Raw genomic sequence first — 21,173 nt, 5'->3', positions numbered from 1 at the left:
TCATAATGCATCGCTAGACATACTGGACCAGAGTTTCCCAACCAGGGTGCCTCCAGCTGTTGCAAAACTACAACTCCCAGCATGCCTGGAAAGCATCAATTACAATTGAAAATCATAATGCATCGCTAGACATACTGGACCAGAGTTTCCCAACCAGGGTGCCTCCAGCTGTTGCAAAACTACAACTCCAGCAGTACAGAGTTTCCCAACCAGGGTGCCTCCAGCTGTTGCAAAACTACAACTCCCAGCATGCCTGGACAGCATCAAGTACATTTGAAAATCATAATGCATCGCTAGACACACTGGACCGGAGTTTCCCAACCAGGGTGCCTCCAGCTGTTGCAAAACTACAACTCCAGTAGTACAGAGTTTCCCAACCAGGGTGCCTCCAGCTGTTGCAAAACTACAACTCCCAGCATGCCTGGACAGCATCAATTACAATTGAAAATCATAATGCATCGCTAGACACACTGGACCAGAGTTTCCCAACCAGGGTGCCTCCAGCTGTTGCAAAACTACAACTCCAGTAGTACAGAGTTTCCCAACCAGGGTGCCTCCAGCTGTTGCAAAACTACAACTCCCAGCATGCCTGGACAGCATCAATTACAATTGAAAATCATAATGCATCGCTAGACACACTGGACCAGAGTTTCCCAACCAGGGTGCCTCCAGCTGTTGCAAAACTACAACTCCAGTAGTACAGAGTTTCCCAACCAGGGTGCCTCCAGCTGTTGCAAAACTACAACTCCCAGCATGCCTGGACAGCATCAATTACAATTGAAAATCATAATGCATCGCTAGACACACTGGACCAGAGTTTCCCAAACAGGGTGCCTCCAGCTGTTGCAAAACTACAACTCCAGTAGTACAGAGTTTCCCAACCAGGGTGCCTCCAGATGTTGCAAAACAACAACTCCCAGCATGCCCGGACAGCCTTCGGCTGTCCAGGCATGCTGGGAGTTGTCGTTTTGCAACAGCTGGAGGCACCCTGGTTGGGAAACTCTGTACTAGACATAGGAAAACTTGTTTTTTTTATATATTTTTTTATTTTTTATGAACTGGTGCCAGAAAGTTAAACAGATTTGTAAATCATTTCTATATATATAAAAAAAAAAAAAATCTTTACCCTTCCAGTACTTTTTAGCAGCTGTATGCTACAGAGTAAATTCAGTTATTTTTGAATCTCTTTTTTGTCTTGTCCACAGTGCTCTTTGCTGACACCTCTGTCCGTATCAGGAAATGTCCAGAGCAGGAGAAAATCCCCATAGCAAACCTATGCTGCTTTGGACAGTTCCTGACATGGACAGAGGTGTCAGTAGAGAGCACTGTGGACAAGACAAAAAAAAGAAATTCAAAAAGAAAAGAATTTCCTCTGTAGTATACAGCTGCTAACAAGTACTGGAAGGGTAAATATTTTTTAATAGAAGTAATTTACAAATCTGTTTAACTTTCTGGCACCAGTTGATTTCTAAAGACCTAAAAAAAATTAAAAAAAATAAAGAGTACTCCTTTAATACAATGACAGATAACAAAGATTGTGGTCTGCTGCATTTTTTAAGGGGTACTCCGGGGATAAGATGTCTGATTGTTGGGTTCTGAGCGAGCGCTGGGTTCTAGCAGCAGGGGTTGTGACATCACGCTGCGCCCCCTTGTGACGTCACGCCTTTCCATTCATGTCTATGGGAGGGGGCGGCCGTCACGTCCCCTCCCATAGACATAAATGAAAGGGGGGTGGTGTGATGTTGTGAGGGCGCGTGGCGTGACATCACGTCTCCAGTCCCGGAAACTCAGTTTCCGAGACTAGAGCAGCAGCCAGGCAAAGAATGTCAGGTGCTGCACGGAGATCAAGGGGGGTCCCACGAGATCAGACAATGACTGAAGGAAATGGAGATACTTAATTAAAGAGGTACTCCACTGGAAAACATTTTATTTTTCTTAATCAACGGGTGCCAGAAAGTGAAACAGATTTGTAAATGACTTCTATTTCAAAATCTTAATCCTTCCAGTACTTATCAGCTGCTGTATGCACCACAGGAAGTTCTTTTCTTTTTGAATTTCCTTTCTGCCTGACTAAAGTGCTCTCTGCTGACACCTCTGTCCGTATCAGGAACTGTCCAGAGCAGGAGAAAATCCCCATAGCAAACCTATCCTGCTCTGGACAGTTCCTTAAAGGGGTACTCTCGTGGGAAACTTTTTTTTTTTTTTTTTTAAATCAACTGGTGCCAGAAAGTTAAACAGATATGTAAATTACTTCTATTAAAAAATCTTAATCCTTCCAGTACTTTTTAGGGGCTATATAGTACAGAGGAAATGCTTTACTTTTTAGATTTTTCTGATGTCATGACCACAGTGCTCTCTGCTGACCTCTGCTGTCCATTTTAGGGACTGTTCTGAGCAGCATATGTTTGCTATGGGGATTTTCTCCTGCTCTGGACAGTTCCTAAAATGGACAGCAGAGGTCAGCAGAGAGCACTGTGGTTGTGACATCAGAGAAATCTAAAAAGTAAAGCATTTCCTCTGTAGTATTTAGCCCCTAAAAAGTACTGGAAGGATTGAGATTTTTTAACAGAAGTCATTTACAAATCTGTTTAACTTTCTAGCACCAGTTCATTTAAAAAAAAAAAAAAAAGGGTTTCCACGGGAGTACCCCTTTAAATGGACAGAGGTGTCAGCAGAGAGCACTGTAGACAGACAGAAAAGAAATCCAAAAATAAAAGAATTTCTTCTGTAGTATTCAGCAGCTAAGAAGTACTGGAAGGATTAAGATTTTTTAATAGAAGTAATTTACAAATCTGTTTAACTTTTTGGCACCAGTTGATTTAAAAAACAAAAACAGTTTAATGATTGCAGACAGGTGAGGAAAGTTTTCAGTCCACTTTTTATTGTGAGAGATAATCCTAAAACGATCTATAAACAGAGGGTATTTGAGCGGTGTACGATGAAGTGGCGGTAATGACCCGGGCTTATAATTGAATGTCGCAGATAATAACCTATCTCAAATAGTAAGTCCTGGCCCGCAGTTCTTAGGACAGCTATAATACTAATATATAGAGAGTTAGTGCTGGCAGGATTACTGTGTGTTTGCTCTCGTCTAATGGCCACTTGTGGATGGATCAGAAGAATAGTACGTGGAGCACTTGCCAGCCGCGCCGCGCACATCTCCGGATTAAGTGTTATTAGCTTCGCTAACAAAAGTAGAGCCCGGCAGTTTGTCTTGAATTACAGACGTGAAGTGTGAAAAGCCCCAAATTCCTCACGTCTCGGTGCGATCAGTGAAAGTCTACGAAAATAAAAAAACTTCAAGCGTTGACCAGATAGAATCCCTGACCGATAAGTTCCCCGCTCTCCTATACCTGTCACCACGATGGATATAAATCGCCGCTTGGAGTCAATACGTGACGCCTTATCTAGCGCCCAACAGTCATAAAATACATAAAAATGGAAATGTTTCCTACAAACTTGGCTCCTTATTTATATGATATACGGCACAGCCATTCTTCGGGGTAGGAAATCTATCCTGTTTTATTTTGCCACCCAAAATGCAAGAACGCTCCGGAGGTATGTGTATTAGGGAATTAGAGCGATGTACGGAAGGTTTCGCGGGAGGAGACGCTGCAGAATGTTAAATTGTGCTGCATTATATCAATGTTAAAGAGGTATTCCAGGCCAAAACTTTTATATATATATATATATATATATATATATATATATATATATATATATCTCAACTGGCTCCGGAAAGTTAAACAGATTTGTAAATGACTTCAATTAAAAAATCTTAATCCTTCCAATAGTTATTAGCTTCTGAAGTTGAGTTGTTTTCTGTCTTAACTGCTTTCTGATGACTCACGTCCCAGGAGCTGTGCAGCTCCTATGAGTATATTTTCCCATCATGCACAGCTCCCGGGACGTGACATCATCAATGAGCAGTAAGACAGAAAACTTCAGAAGCTAATAACTATCGGAAGGATTACGTTTTTTTAATAGAAGTAATTTACAAATCTGTTTAACTTTCCGGAGCCAGTTCATATATATCAAAAAAAGTTTTTGCCTGGAATACCCCTTTAACCTATAGGTCACTAGGGTGACCCTTTTTCCCATACATAAATAAACTTATCTTTATTGGTTTACTAAACACACATTATCAAAAGGATTAGAATTCCAGTGTAACTCACTCCCTATAGATACAAAGATTTATATGAAGTGCCTGTCTGGCCACTCTCATTAATTATTTGTTTAAAGCCCCCGTGTATCTGCAGTATACACTCGGGGTGTCTGGAGTGATCACTGTGAATAAAATCGTTCACTCGGATCCCCCCCCCTGACATGTTGACATGTTTCGCTGCTGACACGGAGCTTTGTCAAGAGGATTAGAATTCCAGTGTAACTCACTCCCTATAGATACAAAGTTTTATATGAAGTGCCTGTCTGGCCACTCTCATTAATTATTTGTTTAAAGCCCCTGTGTATCTGCAGTATACACTCGGGGTGTCTGGAGTGATCACTGTGAATAAAATCGTTCACTCGCCCCCCCTTCCCCCCGACATGTTTCGCTGCTGACACGCAGCTTTGTCAAGAGGGCAGCGGGCACTGCCCGCTGCCCTCTTGACAAAGCTGCGTGTCAGCAGCGAAGCATCGGGGATGTGACCTCGGCTCTCTCAGTGAGGAGCGTGTATTGTCTACCGGTGCTCCATTCATGCCTATACGGGCGCCGATGATGCGCCCTCGGGTCTTTGGTGCTCCCCTAGAAATAAATAGCGCGCGTGCCGTCTGCAGCACACACTCCTCAATCCGGGTCCAATTCCTGAGGTTACGGGGGTCCCATCGGTTGGACCCCCCCCAATCAGTTATTTATCCCCCTATCCTGTGGATAGGGGATACATTTATTTTTTCTGGATTTCTCCTTTTAGTTATGTTGAGGCATCCCGATATGAAGAGGGTAATGCTGTAGTAGTTTGCAGATATTTTCTGTAAGACTTTATTGGGGGCATGGTGGTTGGGCAAGCTAGTCGCCATTGAAAGGCAATCTTTAACCGAAGGATAGGGGATAAGATGTCTGCTTGCTGGGGTCCCGCCGGTGGAGACCACCATGATCTTCCTGCTGCACCCGGCATTGGTTTAGAGCGTCGGGTGCAGCACTCGTGACGTCACGGTCACACACCCTCAATGCAAGTCCAAAGGAAGGGGCGTGACAGCTGTAACGCAACGCCAGTCATCCATCACCGGATGCACCAGATGTCTGGGGTGCCGCAGCTGAGATCACGAGGGTCTCCAGCGGCGGGACCCCCTGCGATCAGACATCTAATCCCCCTATCCATTAGATAGGGAATAAGATGTCTAAAGGTGGGTACCCCTTTAATTAAATGAGGATGGCTACAGTTCCCTGTATGGCCATATGGATTGGGCCATACAGAGAAAAATAATGATATTGGGGACAATTACACAGTAAAAAAAAAAGGTAAACGATAAAAAGTATAAAGGTATAAAAATATGTGGCCATTGCTGCCTCTGGAATATAAATCTTTATTGCTTTTAAGGTGGTGGACACTTCTCTATCAGTAGGATCACATTACGGCTACTATAATGGTGTTTGCGTTTCCAAACTGCGGCTCCTCACATGTCCGGACATGCAGGACTAAGTTATAGTTTTGCAACATCTGGAGGGCCGCAGTTTGGAGACCACTGTTCTAGAATAAACAGGAAATGGAAAGGGTACAGTTTAAAATGATCCTCTCTCATTCCCAAACACAATGACAAATCATATTTAGATATTAGGCACCTTTTCTCCTTTGCCGCCCTTCAGTCCTCTGACACCATCGGCACCCTAAAACAAAGAGCAAAATGTTATTATCATGTAGCCTAAAATATGAAAACAACAACAACTTAACAAGCTATAAGAAACAAATACATTACAAATACTTTTTTTCCCTCAACACTCAAGTTATATAATGTTCTTAAAGGGGTACTCCGGCGCTTAGACATCTTATCCCCTATCCAAAGGATAAGGGATAAGATGCCTGATCGCGGGGGTCCCGCCACTGGGGACCCCCGTGATCTTGCACGCTGCACCCCGTTAAAATCAGTCCCCGGAGCGTGTTCGCTCCGGGTCTTATTACTGTCGATCACGGGGCCGGAGCATTGTGCCGTCAAGGCTCCACCCCCATATGACATCACGCTCCGCCCCCCCTCAATGCAAGCCTATGAGAGGGGGCGTAACAACTGGCTCCAGAAAGTGAAAAAGGGTTGGAAATTGCTTCTATTGAAAAAAATCTTAATCCTTCCAGTATTTATCAGCTGCTGAAGTTGAGTTGTTCTTTTCTGTCTAATTGCTCTCTGATGACTCCTGTCTCAGGAACTGTCCAGAGTCGGAGCGAATCCCCATAGCAAACCTCTTATACTCAGTTCCTGAGACAGACAGAGGTGTCAGCAGAGAGCACTGTTGTCAGACAGAAAAGAACAACTCAACTTCAGCAGCTGATAACTATTGGAAGGATTAAGATTTTTTTTATAGAAGTAATTTACAAATCTGTTTAACTTTCGGGAGCCAGTTGATCTAAAAAAAAAACAAAAAAAAAATACCTTTTTTCCTGGAATATCCCTTTAATTTCCCAATTGATTTCATTGAGAGGTGCTGAATTTCCCCTGGATCAGTTATACTCCGCGACCTCCTACTGGATTGTCTATTACAAGTCATCACCGAGGACCCCAAATGTGTCTTCAGCTTCTTATCAGCGGAACCTTCTCACAAGAAGGAATTGTCCAATGCCAAAATCTCTTTAAAGGGGTACTCCACTGCCTAAAGCATTTGGAACATTTTGTTTCGAACGCTGGGTGCGGGCTGCAGGGGTGGTGATGTCACACCAACACCCCTCGTGACGTCACACCACGCCCCCTCAATGCAAGTCTATGGGAGGGGGCGTGGCGAAGCCACGCCCCCCTCCCATAGACTTGCATTGAGGGGGCGTGGTGTGACGTCACGAGGAGGGTGGACGTGATATCACCACCCCTGCAGCTCGCACCCAGCGTTTGGAAACAAAATGTTCCAAACGCTTTAGGCAGTGGAGTACCCCTTTAAATAGACTGCAACCCTGACTTCCTATAGTTTCCATTAGGTAGCTATAGGCAGGACAATACTGCGACTAATTTTTCTGGCTAAGCTTAATCAATTCATGGCTGGTGATGAGTTAGGAGGCGTTCACATGGCCGTCTGTCCCCGTTTTTGTTATCCCCGTTTCGGTTCCGTTCTTGCAAACGGATTAAAAATGGTCTTTAAAAAATCCCATTCATGTCAATGGGATGTTTTTACAATCTGTTTACATCCGTTTGCACCCGTCTACACTCAGTGCCGTTTTTTTGACGGCAGAAAAAACAGCACATGCAGTATTTTTTCATCTTTTCCGTTTTTTTTTTCAATCTGCTCTTAATCTTAAAGGGGTACTCCGGTGGAAAACTTTTTTTTTTTTTTAAATCAACTGGTGCCAGAAAGTTAAACAGATTTGTAAATTACTTCTATTTAAAAAAAATCTTTACCCTTCCAGTACTTTTTAGCAGCTGTATGCTCCAGAGGAAATTCTTTCCTTTTTGAATTTCTTTTTTAGTCTTGTCCACAGTGCTCTCTGCTGACACCTGATGCCCGTATCAGGAACAGTCCAGAGCAGGAGAACATCCCTATTGCAAACCTATCCTGCTCTGGACAGTTCCTGACACGGAAAAAGGTGTCAGCAGAGAGCACTGTGGACAAGACAAAAAAGAAATTCAAAAAGAAAAGAATTTCCTCTGTAGCTTACAGCTGCTAAAAAGTACAGGAAGGGTAAAGATTTTTTTTTAATAGAAGTAATTTACAAATATGTTTAACTTTCTGGCACCAGTTAATAAAAAAAAAATGGTTTCCACCGGAGTACCCCTTTAAGGCTAGGTTCACACCACGTTTTTCAAATACGGTAACCGTATACGGTTTTCCGCAAAAAAACGTATACGACAGTATCCGAAACCGTATGCATAGAGAATGCATTGTAAACCGTATTCCAAATGTTGTGTACGGTTGCATCCATTTTGCCTCGGATACGGTTTTGCCGATTTTTCAACCGTAGGCAAAAACGCTGTTGACCACGTTTTTGCCTCCGGTTGGAAAACCGTATGCGAACCGTATGCGGTTCTTTTAACATTGTTGTCTATGAGAACCGTACACAGAATTTCAGAATACGGTTGCACACGGTTTTTCTAATCCGTTTTTGGAGTTGACACATGCGCAGATTGGAATTTCAATAGAACAATAATAACTTTATTAAATTGCTGGAAAACTAATTCCAACAAAATAGCAAAACCGTTGGCAAAAACTGATGCAAACGGATAGAACCGCACGGGGAAAAACCGTATACGTTTTAATTTGGAGTCATACGGTTGTATACGGTTGCATATGGTTTTTGCCATACGTTTTTTAGCGGAAACCGTATACGGTAACCGTATTTGAAAAACGTGGTGTGAACCCAGCCTAATTGTAGGGGCATCTGTAGAAAAAAGGGCAGGGGCTCAAGCCCCCTTTTGAGCCTATGTGTTCATGTCCCTGAGCTGACACAATGTTTTCTGACTTATTGACCCCCCAAAAAATCATAAAAATGGAGGCCTGTTCCATACACTCTCTATTGAGCATCCAAACAAAGGCTACTCCAGCTCTGGGCTACTGTATATTCAGACGTGTCATAGGCAATGAATAGAGTGGTGGCCCTGCATGCATGCTGTCACTCCATTCCCTTTTGAATTCACTCCCTATTGGACATTCATATAGTCCGGTAATGCTCTTGGCTACATTCCTAATTGCCATAGACAGTGAATGGAGTAGTGGTCGAGCATGCTTACTGCGGCTCCATTTCCTCGGGGGACAGTGGACCTCCATACTTGGTCATCGCTGGTAGACCCAAGCCATGTCTTCTAATTAGAGATGAGCGAACTTACAGTAAATTCGATTGGTCACGAACTTCTAAGCTCGGCGGTTGCTGACTTTTCCTGCATAAATTAGTTCAGCTTTCCGGTGCTCCCGTGGGCTGGAAAAGGTGGATACAGTCCTAGGAAAGAGTCTCCTAGGACTGTATCCACCTTTTCCAGCCCACGGGAGCAGCTGAAAGCTGAACTAATTTATGCCGGAAAAGTCATCAACTGCCGAGCCGAGAAGTTCGTGAAGAATCGAATTTACTGTAAGTTCACTCATCTCTACTTCTAATACGAGCGCCCAACTAAGATATAGGTGTTTGTTTAATACACACATCGGCCCGTCACCTCCTCCCATTCACTATCCATCAGTGGACCATCAATGTATAGCAGAGGTCTCCAGTGAACCTCCAGCTGTTTCAAAACTACGATTCCCAGGATGCTGGGAGTTGTAGGTTTGCAACAGCTGGATGTCCACAGTTTGGAGACCTCTGCTTAACATGCGTGCTTGACTCAGCTCAGTGATCAGGAGATCAGACGATATTGCGTCCAGAAGATCTAGAGTCTATCACCAGCTTTACACATCACTAGGAGATGACATCTCAGCAACTGTTTAGATACATGCGCTTAGATACAACTAGGTTGATACCCGTCATTGGTTACATACCTTGACACCGCGAGGGCCAGGATAACCAATAGGACCCTGGGGACCAGTTGGACCCTAGAAATAAAAGACAATAAATTGTTATAATAACAGAAAGTCAATGTATAAATGAAAAACGGAGGAGAGAACCAAAAAATAAAAAAAAATAAAAAAATGAAAAATAAATTTGCAACTATTAACAAGTATTCAAACAGAACCCTGAGAAATAGAGAAATACATTTTGTAACAATTAACTCCTGTGCTATTCTTGCCCTAAAACCCAAAGGAGATTAGCATAGATGGGGAACCTGTCTCTCTAAGGCAGTGTTTCCCAAGCAGGGTGCCTCCAGCTGTTGCAAAACTACAAGTCCCAGCATGCCCGGACAGCCTTCGGCTGTCCGGGCATGCTGGGACTTGTAGTTTTGCAACAGCTGGAGGCACCCTGCTTGGGAAACACTGCTTAAAGGCCATATTTAATGATTAAAGGCCACATTCGCACACAGTAAAGTTGACTGTTTGTTACATCCTTAAAGGGGTAGTCCAGTAGATATTTTTATCATTATTATTTTTATTTTTTTTTTTCAAATCAACTGGTGCCAGAAAGTTAAACAGATTTGTTAATTATTTCTATTTAAAAATCATAATGCTTCCAGTACTTATCAGCTGCTGTTTTCTCCACAGGAAGTTCTTTTCTTTTTTAATTTATTTTCTGTCTGACCACAGTGCTCTCTGCTGACACCACAGTTTCTGACACGGACAGAGGGGGCAACAGAGAGCACTGTGGTCAGACAGAAAAGAGATTTAAAAAGAAAAGAACTTCCTGGGGAGTGTACAGCAGCTTATAAGTACTGGACGGATTAAGATTTTTAAATACAAGTAATTTACAAATCTGTTTAACTTTTTGGCACCAGTTGATTAAAAAAAAAAAAAAAAAAAAAAATGTTTTCCACCGAAGTAACCCTTTAAATAATGAAAAATGTATTTTTTTTTTATTGTGCCTATTTTTTTTCCAGCTGTTTTTACAGTGTGTGAACATGGCCTAAGGCAGGAATCAGTTTTCCTGTGCCTCCTAGAACTGTCCCATCCATTATGGAGCTACACAACAAGACCTGTATTGGTAAATAACATTTTGAGCAGTGGTCTTGAACCTTTGGCTTCCTGGTATTTGTAAAACTATGCCTGCTAGTAGTTGTAGTTCTGCAATGGCTAGAGAGCCGCCGATTGCGGACCACTGGCCTAGAGTCGATCATCTATATATCAGAACATGACGCCATTAGAAGAAGCTATGTATCATGAAAAAGTCTATTTTCGTACCCTAAAGGGGTACTCAGAAAAATGTATACAGATTTGTAAATTACTTCCATATAAAAATCCTAATCCTTCCAGTACTTATTGGCTGCTGTATGCTCCAGAGGAAGTTGTGAAGTCCTTTCCAATCAGATCATAGTGCTCTCCGCTGCCACCTCTGTCTGTGTCAGGAACTGTCCAGAAGCAAGTGAGTTTTGCTATGGGGATTTTCTTCTACTTTGGACAGTTCCTGACATGGACAGAGGTGGCAGCAGAGAGCACTGTGGTCAGACTAGAAAGAACTGCACAACTTCCTGTGGAGCATACAGCAGCGGATAAGTACTGGAAGGCTTAAGATTTTTAAACAGAAATCCTTTACACATCTGTATAACTTTCTTGCACCAGTTGATATGATTTTTTCCCCCCTCTGGAGTACCCCTTTAATATATCATCAATAATATTGGATTTTTTCACAGAGTTGAAATCAATCCATTTCTGCAATTTATTTTTAACCAAGTCAATTACTCCGTCAGGTGCTGTTCCCTACAGACATGGGCTTTTCAGCATTTTTCTTTACAAAAATAAAAATAAAAATAAATCTCTGACTCCCATCTGTAAATGTTGGCAATTACCGATCTCCGGGAAAAGTTTAAAGCCGCACTGTTGCCAATAGCAACGGGTTAAAGCAGCTTACGGAATGAATGTGAATGTCTAATGTACGTTCATACTGGCTGGTGGCGGAGCTGCAAAGAGCCGTCACTGCTGCGGAAGGTAAATTCATGTGATTATATAGATGTATTTCCTGGTGCGGCTTTCAAAGAAATGGTTTAGGAAAATGTCCCCAGAACGGCTTCTATGGAAAATCATAATTGCAATAACAAGCGGGCTGCGGACGGTGTTATCTGTCCCATTGCTTTCGTAGTGGGAACATTGTCAAACTAGAAAAACTAAATGGGATCCAACGCTGTTTATGGGAAATGGTAGAGATCATTTTTATACTAAGTAAAATCTCCTTTCGAGGGCTACCCCACAGTGCAGTGTAAAATGGGAACAATTGGGAGCACTAAATACTATATGGTATATTGGATTCACTATATATGAGAAGTAATTATTCATTGCAAAAGAAAACACAATCTAGTGGTCTTCCCAGTGTTTTTTTTTTTTGGAGATGTTTTACTGCAAGAGATATTCCAGACATAACTATGTGACACCTAGAACTGGATAGGTGATAAATGGTAGATCATTGGGGGTCTGACTGCTGGGAGACCGGAACGGGCGTCCAGGATCCTCCATTCTTTCTAGCTGCAGAATCAGGACTAGAAGGAATTTTAATGGATTGATTGTCAAGCGTGACCCTGCTACTTCATTTATACTAATACTAGGTGCAGATCTGCGGCAAAGGGGGTCTGAGTGGGCAGACTCCTACTGATCTGTGGGTGTGGGTCTGAGTGGGCAGACTCCTACTGATCTGTGGGTGGGGGTCTGAGTGGGCAGACTCCTACTGATCTGTGGGTGGGGGTCTGAGTGGGCAGACTCCTACTGATCTGTGGGTTGGGGTCTGAGTGGGCAGACTCCTATTGATCTGTGGGTGAGGGTCTGTGTGGGCAGGCTCCTAGTGATCTGTGGGTGGTGGTCTGAGTGGTCAGGCTCCTGTTGATCTGTGGGTAGGGGTCTGAGTGGTCAGACTCCTAGTGATCTGTGGGTGGGGGTCTGAGTGGGCAGACTCCTACTGATCTGTGGGTCGGGGTCTGAGTGGGCAGGCTCCTATTGATCCGTGAGTGGGGGTCTGAGTGGGCAGACTCCTATTGACCTGTGGGTGGGGTCTGAGTGGTCAGGCTCCTATTGATCTGTTGGTGGGGGTCTGAGTGGGCAGACTCCTATTGATCTGTGGGTGGAGGTCTGAGTGGGCAGACTCCTATTGAGCTGTTGGTGGAGGTCTGAGTGGGCAGACTCCTGTTGACCTGTGGGTGGGGGTCCAAGTGCTCAGGCTCCTATTGATCTGTGGGTGGGGGTCTGAGTTGTCAGACTCCTATTGATCTGTGGGTGGGAGTCTGAGTTGTCAGACTCCTATTGATCTGTGGGTGGGGGGTCGGAGCGGGCAGACTCCTATTGACCTGTGGGTGGGGGGTCGGAGCGGGCAGACTCCTATTGACCTGTGGGTGGAGGTCTGAGTGGGAAGACTCTTATTGACCTGTGGGTGGGGGTCTGAGTGTGTAGGCTCCTATTGATCTGTGGCTGGTGGTCTGAGTGGGCAGGCTCCTATTGATCTGTGGGTGGTGGTCTGAGTGGGCAGACTCCTATTGATCTGTGGGTGGAGGTCTGAGTGGGCAGACTCTTATTGACCTGTGGGTGGGGGTCTGAGTGGTATTACTCCTATTGATCTGTGGCTGGTGGTATGAGTGGGCAGGCTCCTATTGATCTGTGGGTGGGGGTCTGAGTGGGCAGACTCCTACTGATCTGTGGGTCGGGGTCTGAGTGGGCAGGCTCCTGTTGATCTGTGAGTGGGGGTCTGAGTGGGCAGGCTCCTATTGATCTGTGGGTGGGGGGTCGGAGCGGGCAGACTCCTATTGACCTGTGGGTGGGGGTCTGAGTGGTCAGGCTCCTATTGATCTGTGGGTGGAGGTCTGAATGGGCAGAATCTTATTGACCTGTGGGTGGGGGTCTGAGTGGTATTACTCCTATTGATCTGTGGCTGGTGGTCTGAGTGGGCAGGCTCCTATTGATCTGTGGGTGGGGGTCTGAGTGGGCAGACTCCTATTGATCTGTGGGTGGGGGTCTGAGTGGGCAGACTCCTATTGAGCTGTTGGTGGAGGTCTGAGTGGGCAGACTCCTGTTGACCTGTGGGTGGGGGTCCAAGTGCTCAGGCTCCTATTGATCTGTGGGTGGGGGTCTGAGTTGTCAGACTCCTATTGATCTGTGGGTGGGGGGTCGGAGCGGGCAGACTCCTATTGACCTGTGGGTGGGGGTCTGAGTGGTCAGGCTCCTATTGATCTGTGGGTGGTGGTCTGAGTGGGCAGACTCCTATTGATCTGCGGGTGGGGGTCTGAGTGGTATTACTCCTATTGATCTGTGGCTGGTGGTCTGAGTGGGCAGGCTCCTATTGATCTGTGGGTGGGGGTCTGAGTGGGCAGACTCCTATTGATCTGTGGGTGGGGGTCTGAGTGGGCAGACTCCTATTGATCTGTGGGTTGGGGTCCAGGTGGTCAGACTCCTACTGATCTGTTGGTGCGGATCCGAGTGGTCAGACTTCTATCAGGGCCGGCTCTGCCTATAGGCAAAGTAGGCAGCCGCCTAGAGAAAGTTAGACAACCAGCATCCAAACCTCTTGTTCAGCCAGCAGCAAGAGGAGAGGGCTTGTTACTGTGTGTCACCCTAGTAGTAAGGTGGGGCGTGTCAAAGGGTACGCCAATGGGCGGAGTTAAGGGGGCGGCAAAATTAGCTTTTGCCTAGAGTGACAAAAATCCTAGCACCAACCCTGACTCCTACTGATCTGTGGGTGGGTTTCAAGTGGTCAGACCCCTGTTAATCTGCAGGTGAAGGTCTGAGTGGTCATATTTCTATTAATCTGTGGGTGGGGTCTAGATGATCAGACCCCTACTGGGAGGGGGGATTCGAATCATCAGGTTCCTACTGATCTGTGAGTGGGGGTTCTGAGTGGTCTTATTGATCTATAGGAGGGGGATCAGAGTCATCAGATTCCTGATGATCTGCAGGTGAAGGTCTGAGGGATCAGATTTCTATAGATCTGTGGGAGTGGGTTTGAGTGATCAGATTCCTATTGATCTGTGGGAGTGGGTTTGAGTGGTCAGAATCCTATTGATCTGCGGGTGGGTGTCTGAGTGGTCAGACTCCTATTGATCTGCGGGTGGGTGTCTGAGTGGTCAGACTCCTATTGATCTGTGGGTGGGTGTCTAAGTGGTCAGACTCCTATTGATCTGCGGGTGGGTGTCTGAGTGCTTAGACTCCCATAGATCTGTGTGGTTGCAAACCTTTTACCTCATTTGTCACTACTAAATGGAGCACCATTGCCCCCAGTAGTCTGGGCACCCATATTTTGCATTATGACCCCATATTTAATTCCTAAGGCAATACCAGATTAGACTTTACCACTCCGGTAATAGTCTAGCCATGCTCTTCAGGCCCCTGACTTATCTCAGTTTTCTATGCCATGACAATGCTACTAGATGATGAGGTGTTCGGCTACGTTGTTCTACTTGATTCTTTCTTAAAACAGAAAAATGACTTTCCCGTACATCAGATCGATTCTGCACATTCGTGTGATGGATAAAAAAGCTGCCTCTATGGAAGCGGAACGTAAGCGTTGTATTGAAAATCATTACAGTATTTTTTTTTCATGCCATGATACAAACAAGGCACATTCATCATTGACTACTGTACATTATGTAGAGTTCTGCCGACCCGAGGAGAAATCTTTAGATCACAGTATATGGAAGTCTCCGACAGTTCATCTTCTAAAATGTTGCTTTGGCTTTTTTACTTTATGATGTGAATAGTTTTTTAGGTTGAGAATCTGGACCCAATAAACAACCAAGTAAAAGCTTTACTTGACATCGGAAAGGACTATTGACAGATAACATGGACCGGCCTATTGGCCTTGATGATGAAATGTTGGCCAAACGAAGGTCTAAATGGTGTAAAACAATTGATAAATCGCCCCCATATAGCACAAACTTTTCCTGACAGAGTAACGTTTCATGCCAATCATTACCGGATATGTCCATCGGAGAAGAAAGGTTAGGAAGACATATCTGTGTTACTTTAAAGGGGTACTCCACTGCTCAGCGTTTGGAACAAACTGTTCTGAATGCTGAAGCCGGTGTCGGGAGCTTGTGACGTCTTAGCCCCGCCCCCTCATGACATCACACCCCACCCCCTCAATGCAAGTCTATGGGAGGGGGCGTGACGGCTGTCACGCCCCCTCCCATAGACTTGCATTGAGGGGGTGGAGCGTGACATCACAAGGGGGCAGGGTTATGACATCACAAGCTCCCGGCTCCAGTGTTCAGAACAGTTTATTTCAAAAGCTGAGCAGCGGAGCACCCCTTTAGATCGGCATTGTCATATGAATTAACTTTGCCCAGATCAGTAGTACTCCCCCCTCCCCAGTCCTGCTGCTCAAATCTTTTTCTCTGAAAATCAGCTCAGCTTTGTCCTGTGTCTGCAATCTTCTAAACACTTCAAGTAAAATGTCTTTACAACATTGAAAAAGAAAAACTTTACTCGAAACTTACCCCTGCACCCTTCTCTCCAGCTGGTCCTTCTTTTCCAGGATGTCCCTAATTTAGAAAAAAAAGAGTTACAGTTAGGGTAAACGTTAGAATGGATTTCTTCCTTTACCCTAATGTTTTCATTAGAGGGGTACTTCGGAGAGGTCAACGCATCCTCTGTCCTATGGATACATTTCTGATCGAGGAGGGTCCGATTGCTGGGATCCTACGCGATCTCCTATATGGGGTCCAGCAACTATCGGAACACTCCTGCCCCCATCTCATCTCTGCCGGTAATTGGCCGGGTGAGACGTTAATCCCTCTGGTCTTGTAAATTAGGGGCTGGAGTGCTCCAAGAATGATGATTTGCTAGGCTCTGTACATGAGATCATAGAGGGGGGCAGCGGTTGGACCACCCGCACCCCACCCCACCCCACCCGCGATCAGACTCATAACACTTATCCTGTGGAAAAGTGTCAAATTGCGGGGGTCCGATTGCTGAGACCTCCCTGTAATCTCCTAAACGGGGCTAGCAACTCATTCATCCGGTCCCCACCCTATCAAACGAGCGAGAGCAGATCGTCAATCCCATTCACCCCGTAAGATATTGGCCAGGACATTCCAAGAACGAATGAGTTGCTGGGCCCCATACAAGATCCCAGGGGGTCGGACTCCCCGGGATCAGACAAACCCTAGCCTGTGGATATGGGATAAGATGACTTTTCCGGAGTACCCCTTTTAAAAAAAAAAAAAAAAAAAATGATATCAACTGGCTCCAAAAAGTTAAATAGATTTGTAAATTACTTCTATTAATAAATCTTAATCCTTCCAATAATTATCAGCTGCTGAAGTTGAGTTCTGTCTGGCAACAGTGCTCTCTGCTGACATCTCTGCTTGTCTCGGGAACTGCACAGAGTAGAAGAGGTTTGCTATGGGGATTTGCTTCTACTCTGGACCATTCCCGAGGCAGGTGTCATCAGAGAGCACTTAGACAGAAAAGAACAACTCAACTTCAGCAGCTCATAAGTACTGAAAGGATTAAGATTTTTTAATTGAAGTCATTTACAAATCTGTTTAACTTTCTGGAGCCAGTTGATATTTAAAAACATTTTTTTTTTCCTGGATAACCCCTTTAAAGATCCCATTTACTGCAATAAATGATGTTCCTACACTTCCGAAAAGCATGGAGCCTGCCGAAAAAAAAATAAAAAAAAATAAGAGAACTTCCCTTCAATGCCCATATATCTCCATAGGGGCCAATATAAGAAATAGAGGAAAATAGAAAACTGCAAACCCAGAATGGATAGCAGGTATTTTAGATTGAAATCATATTAAAGGAATGTTTGCTCGACTGCTTGGGATTAATTCGAGAAGAAGAGATATGGGAGGAAGTAATGGGGCATGATTCACTAAAGGTCAATAAAATATTAATTCATTTTCTGGGCCTTGTTTCTTATTGTCGTTTGATTAGTCGCCGGCACTAAAAAATAAAGCAAAGCCGTAATGATGAAAAAAAAAAAAAAAGCGAATGGCGAATTATGGTAATGCGGGAAAACAACGCATCTGAGTAAAGGAATAGAACGCTCAAGTGAGCGCTGTGTACTTATGTCGGATTTGCGCTTATTTATAAGGCAATAATACCCATCCTAAATCAACATTAATAGCGTACATTTTAATGTCGCTCCCTAAAATTGAGAAACGGGCCTATAAATTACGGTTTTGTACCCATTATCTGAAATGTAGGTAACTTTATGAGATAATTGCTGTTGGTGACTGAATATTCGCCGTTACTACGCTTTTAGTCATTTTTTTTTTTTTTTTTTTTACGTGTGTAAAGATTATTCTTAATAAACTGAGGGATGTAATCGAAATTATTCAAACCAATTTTGGAGAGAAGCTGTGATTTTTTTTTTTTTTTTTTTGGGGTGTTTTAGGTCCTGTTTACATCCTAGAGCAGTGGTTCCCAAACCAGGACACCTCCAGCTGTTGCAAAACTACAACTCCCAGCATGCCCGGACAGCCGTTGGCTGTCCGGGCATGCTGGGAGTTGTAGTTTTACAACAGCTGGAGGCACCCTGTTTTGCGAAACACTGTACTAGAGGTTTAGTGGATTAGTGGAAACTTATAAGACTTTATAACTTTATAAGAATTGCTATCTTATAAAGGATATATATATATTTTTATATACAATTTTTGATCAACTGATCCTGATTCTCTGCTTCAGATGAAAATCTCTCCATACAAATTGACCAATGGATTTGACTGGATCTGGATTCAACAGCCAATTCGGATTCATTCAGGAGCAGGGACTCCTGTAAAAAATAGAAGTCCCTGCTACTCTAGGTACTGAGAGCTGTGGCATACATAGTTAACATTTGCCTGGCCATTTTTGCTCTGGGCTACCGTACTCGCTGAGCTAAGTGCACTGCACCCAGCACAGTGAATGCGTGCCTTGCCGCTCAGTACGGAGAAGCAGGTACTCCTTCATTTGACTGGCGTCCCTGCTCCTGTACATGATTTGCGCAAAATAATTTCCCAATAAAAATCCACCTCAAAACTATATCTGTTTATGCCGAACCAAGTCCTTTATTTCTAGAAACCGCAAGCAATGCTAGCTACCGTCTGAGCAGCATGGGGGCCTCACTCAGATTGTCAAAAATTAGAAAAAGACAGGAGTCCCTGCTTCCGTAGGCAATGAGAGAAAACATAGTTAACATGCGCCCAGGCCAATTTGCTCTGGGCAGCTGTACTCGCTGGGTTGAGCGCTTTGCACCCTGTCCAGTAAATGTGCGCCTTGCCACTCAGGGAGGAGAATCGGTGACTCCTTCTTTAGATAGGAGTCCCTGCTCCTGTACATGATTCCCTAAAACTTATCCCTAAATGCAATTTTTGGGTGGTGGTGGGGGATTTACAACTATATCTGTTTGCTCTTAACCAATTCTTTCATCTCTAGCAACTGCATGCTAACTCAGATTGTCCAAAAATCTGAAAAAGACAGGAGTCCCTGCTTCCATAGGCAATGAGAGCAAACATAGTTAACATGCGCCCGGGCCAATTTGCCCTGGGCAGCCGTATTCACTGGGTTGAGCACTTTGCACCCTGTCCAGGGAATGTGTGTCTTGCCGCTCAGGGAGGAGAATCAGAGACTCCTTCTTTCAATAGGAGTCCCTGCTCTTGTACATGATTCGCCTAAACATATCCAATTTGTTTGGTGATGGTGGGGGATTTAGAGCTAAATCTGTTTGTTCTGAACCAATTCCTTCCTCTCTAGCAATTGCATGCTTACTCAGATTGTGGAAAATGTACCCCCCCCCCTCTCCAAAAAATTAATAAATAAAAAATTGAAAATAAATAAATAATAAATAAATAATAAATATATAAATATATATATATATATATATATATATATATATATATATATATATATATATATATAATTTATTTTCTATTTTTTATTTATTTATTTTTTGGAGGGGGGGGGGTTACTAATTATCTAACGAGCACATGATATTGCTAAATATAGTCCATCTTCCCTGACTTTTTTCTATTAAATTTCTACGAAAATCCAACAGTAAATGTGCCGTAGTCCTTTCTCTCTACTTACCGGTGGTCCATCAGCTCCAGGTAATCCGGGCAGACCAGGTTTTCCTTGTGGTCCCTAAACACATAAGACACAGATAAGAATAATGCTGGGATGGCAGAGACATAAACCACAGTCCATTGAAGTAAACAGATCTAACGCTCATTGAAAGTGATGTGTCGTATAATTAAACAATCTCGGCCTCTTCTCTTCCATAAGACTGAATCTCGCTGAATTAATATACAATTACTGTATAAAGCAATTACATAAGTAAGAGAAATGCCGCCATAGCACAAGCAAAACAGAATCCTTCTTTTCATCTTAAGGGCAAATCTTCAATATGAGCCTCCGAATAGCGTTTTGCCTCATTTCTGATAATGCGCGGGAATCATATTCGTATCATTTTGTTATTTTATGCGCAAAACTTTCCACAGTTTGTAATCTTTCGCAGTCAGAAAGCGCTTAATGTAAACTAAAGTATCCCGCTATAAAAGCATTATATTCTAGACGTATCTATGAATTACAAGCGCCACTTTCCCTAATACAGCAGAACGGAGTATGTCTGATGTTGCAGGGCAAATTTTTTTACATTTTACCGTAAATAACTGGGATATTATGATGTGTCAGGCAGAGGCGTAAATTGTCGCTTCTGGGCCCCAATGCAAAATCTGTAACGGGCCCCATGTCTACCATGTGGTATTTATAAAAACTGGTGTTTTCTTATTGGACAGAGGCGTCTTTGGAAGTGATGAGCAGCAGGGGCCATATTCTGATTTGTGATATTTTGTGAATATATTGACAATTATTTGTCCTATGTTCGCGAAATTCGAATGTTCGCTATGTTCGTTCGAACATCTAAATTTTCAGGTCTCTAGGTAAGTGGTCCCCAACCCAGTCCTCAAGCCCCACCAACATTACAAGTTTTTTTCAGTTGTCCCAGTGGAATAGAACGGGGAAAAATTAATATCCTAAACTGTTGGTGTGCCTTGAGGACTGGGTTGGGGACCTCTGCCCTAGGTGATGGTATTTGATCTCTTTAGGCTCGGTTCACAATGCTGTTGGGCTTTGAATGAACGGGTCGGAGAACAACTGATACCACCAGGTCCCCATTGATCCCTTCAGGGCCGGTTCTACCTATAGGCAAAATAGGCGGCTGCCTAGAGTGCCCTCTTGATGGGGGTGCTGCTCTGCCTGCTGCAGGAAAGTTAGTAACCAGCCAGCATCTGAAGCACCCGCCGCTCATCTGAAGAAAACGCCCAGCCAGAACCACCATCGCATGAGGAGAGGGTTTGTTACAGTGTGTCACCCCAGTAGTAAGGTAATTCCATGAGGAGGAGGTTTGTTACAGTGTGTCACCCCAGTAGTAAGGAGATTACATGAGGAGGAGGTTTGTTACAGTGTGTTACACCAGTAGTAAAGTGATTACATGAGGAGAAGGTTTGTTACAGTGTGTCACCCCAGTAGTAAGGAGATTACATGAGGAGGAGGTTGGTTACAGTGTGTCACCCAA

The 21,173-nt window shown here is 44.0% G+C and overlaps 1 protein-coding gene across 7 annotated transcripts in view; it reads right to left on the bottom strand.

Moving 5' to 3' along the window:
• Positions 1–21,173, bottom strand: part of COL11A1 (collagen type XI alpha 1 chain) — a 279,532-nt gene that overhangs the window by 101,523 nt on the left and 156,836 nt on the right. For all 7 annotated transcript variants that reach the window (XM_056523433.1, XM_056523427.1, XM_056523431.1 and 4 more), the window contains 4 exons: positions 19,688–19,741; positions 16,108–16,152; positions 9,593–9,646; positions 5,780–5,824 (listed from right to left, as the gene is read on the bottom strand). In XM_056523433.1, coding sequence (XP_056379408.1) covers positions 5,780–5,824; positions 9,593–9,646; positions 16,108–16,152; positions 19,688–19,741 — 198 coding nt within the window. The remainder of the gene's footprint in view (positions 1–5,779; positions 5,825–9,592; positions 9,647–16,107; positions 16,153–19,687; positions 19,742–21,173) is intronic.

This window comes from Hyla sarda, chromosome 6, assembly GCF_029499605.1.
Source record: "Hyla sarda isolate aHylSar1 chromosome 6, aHylSar1.hap1, whole genome shotgun sequence".
In the NCBI taxonomy this organism is placed as follows: Eukaryota; Metazoa; Chordata; class Amphibia; order Anura; family Hylidae; genus Hyla; species Hyla sarda.
The sequence above is the reverse complement of the archived record's forward strand: the minus strand, read 5'-3'. Positions and strand labels throughout refer to the sequence as shown.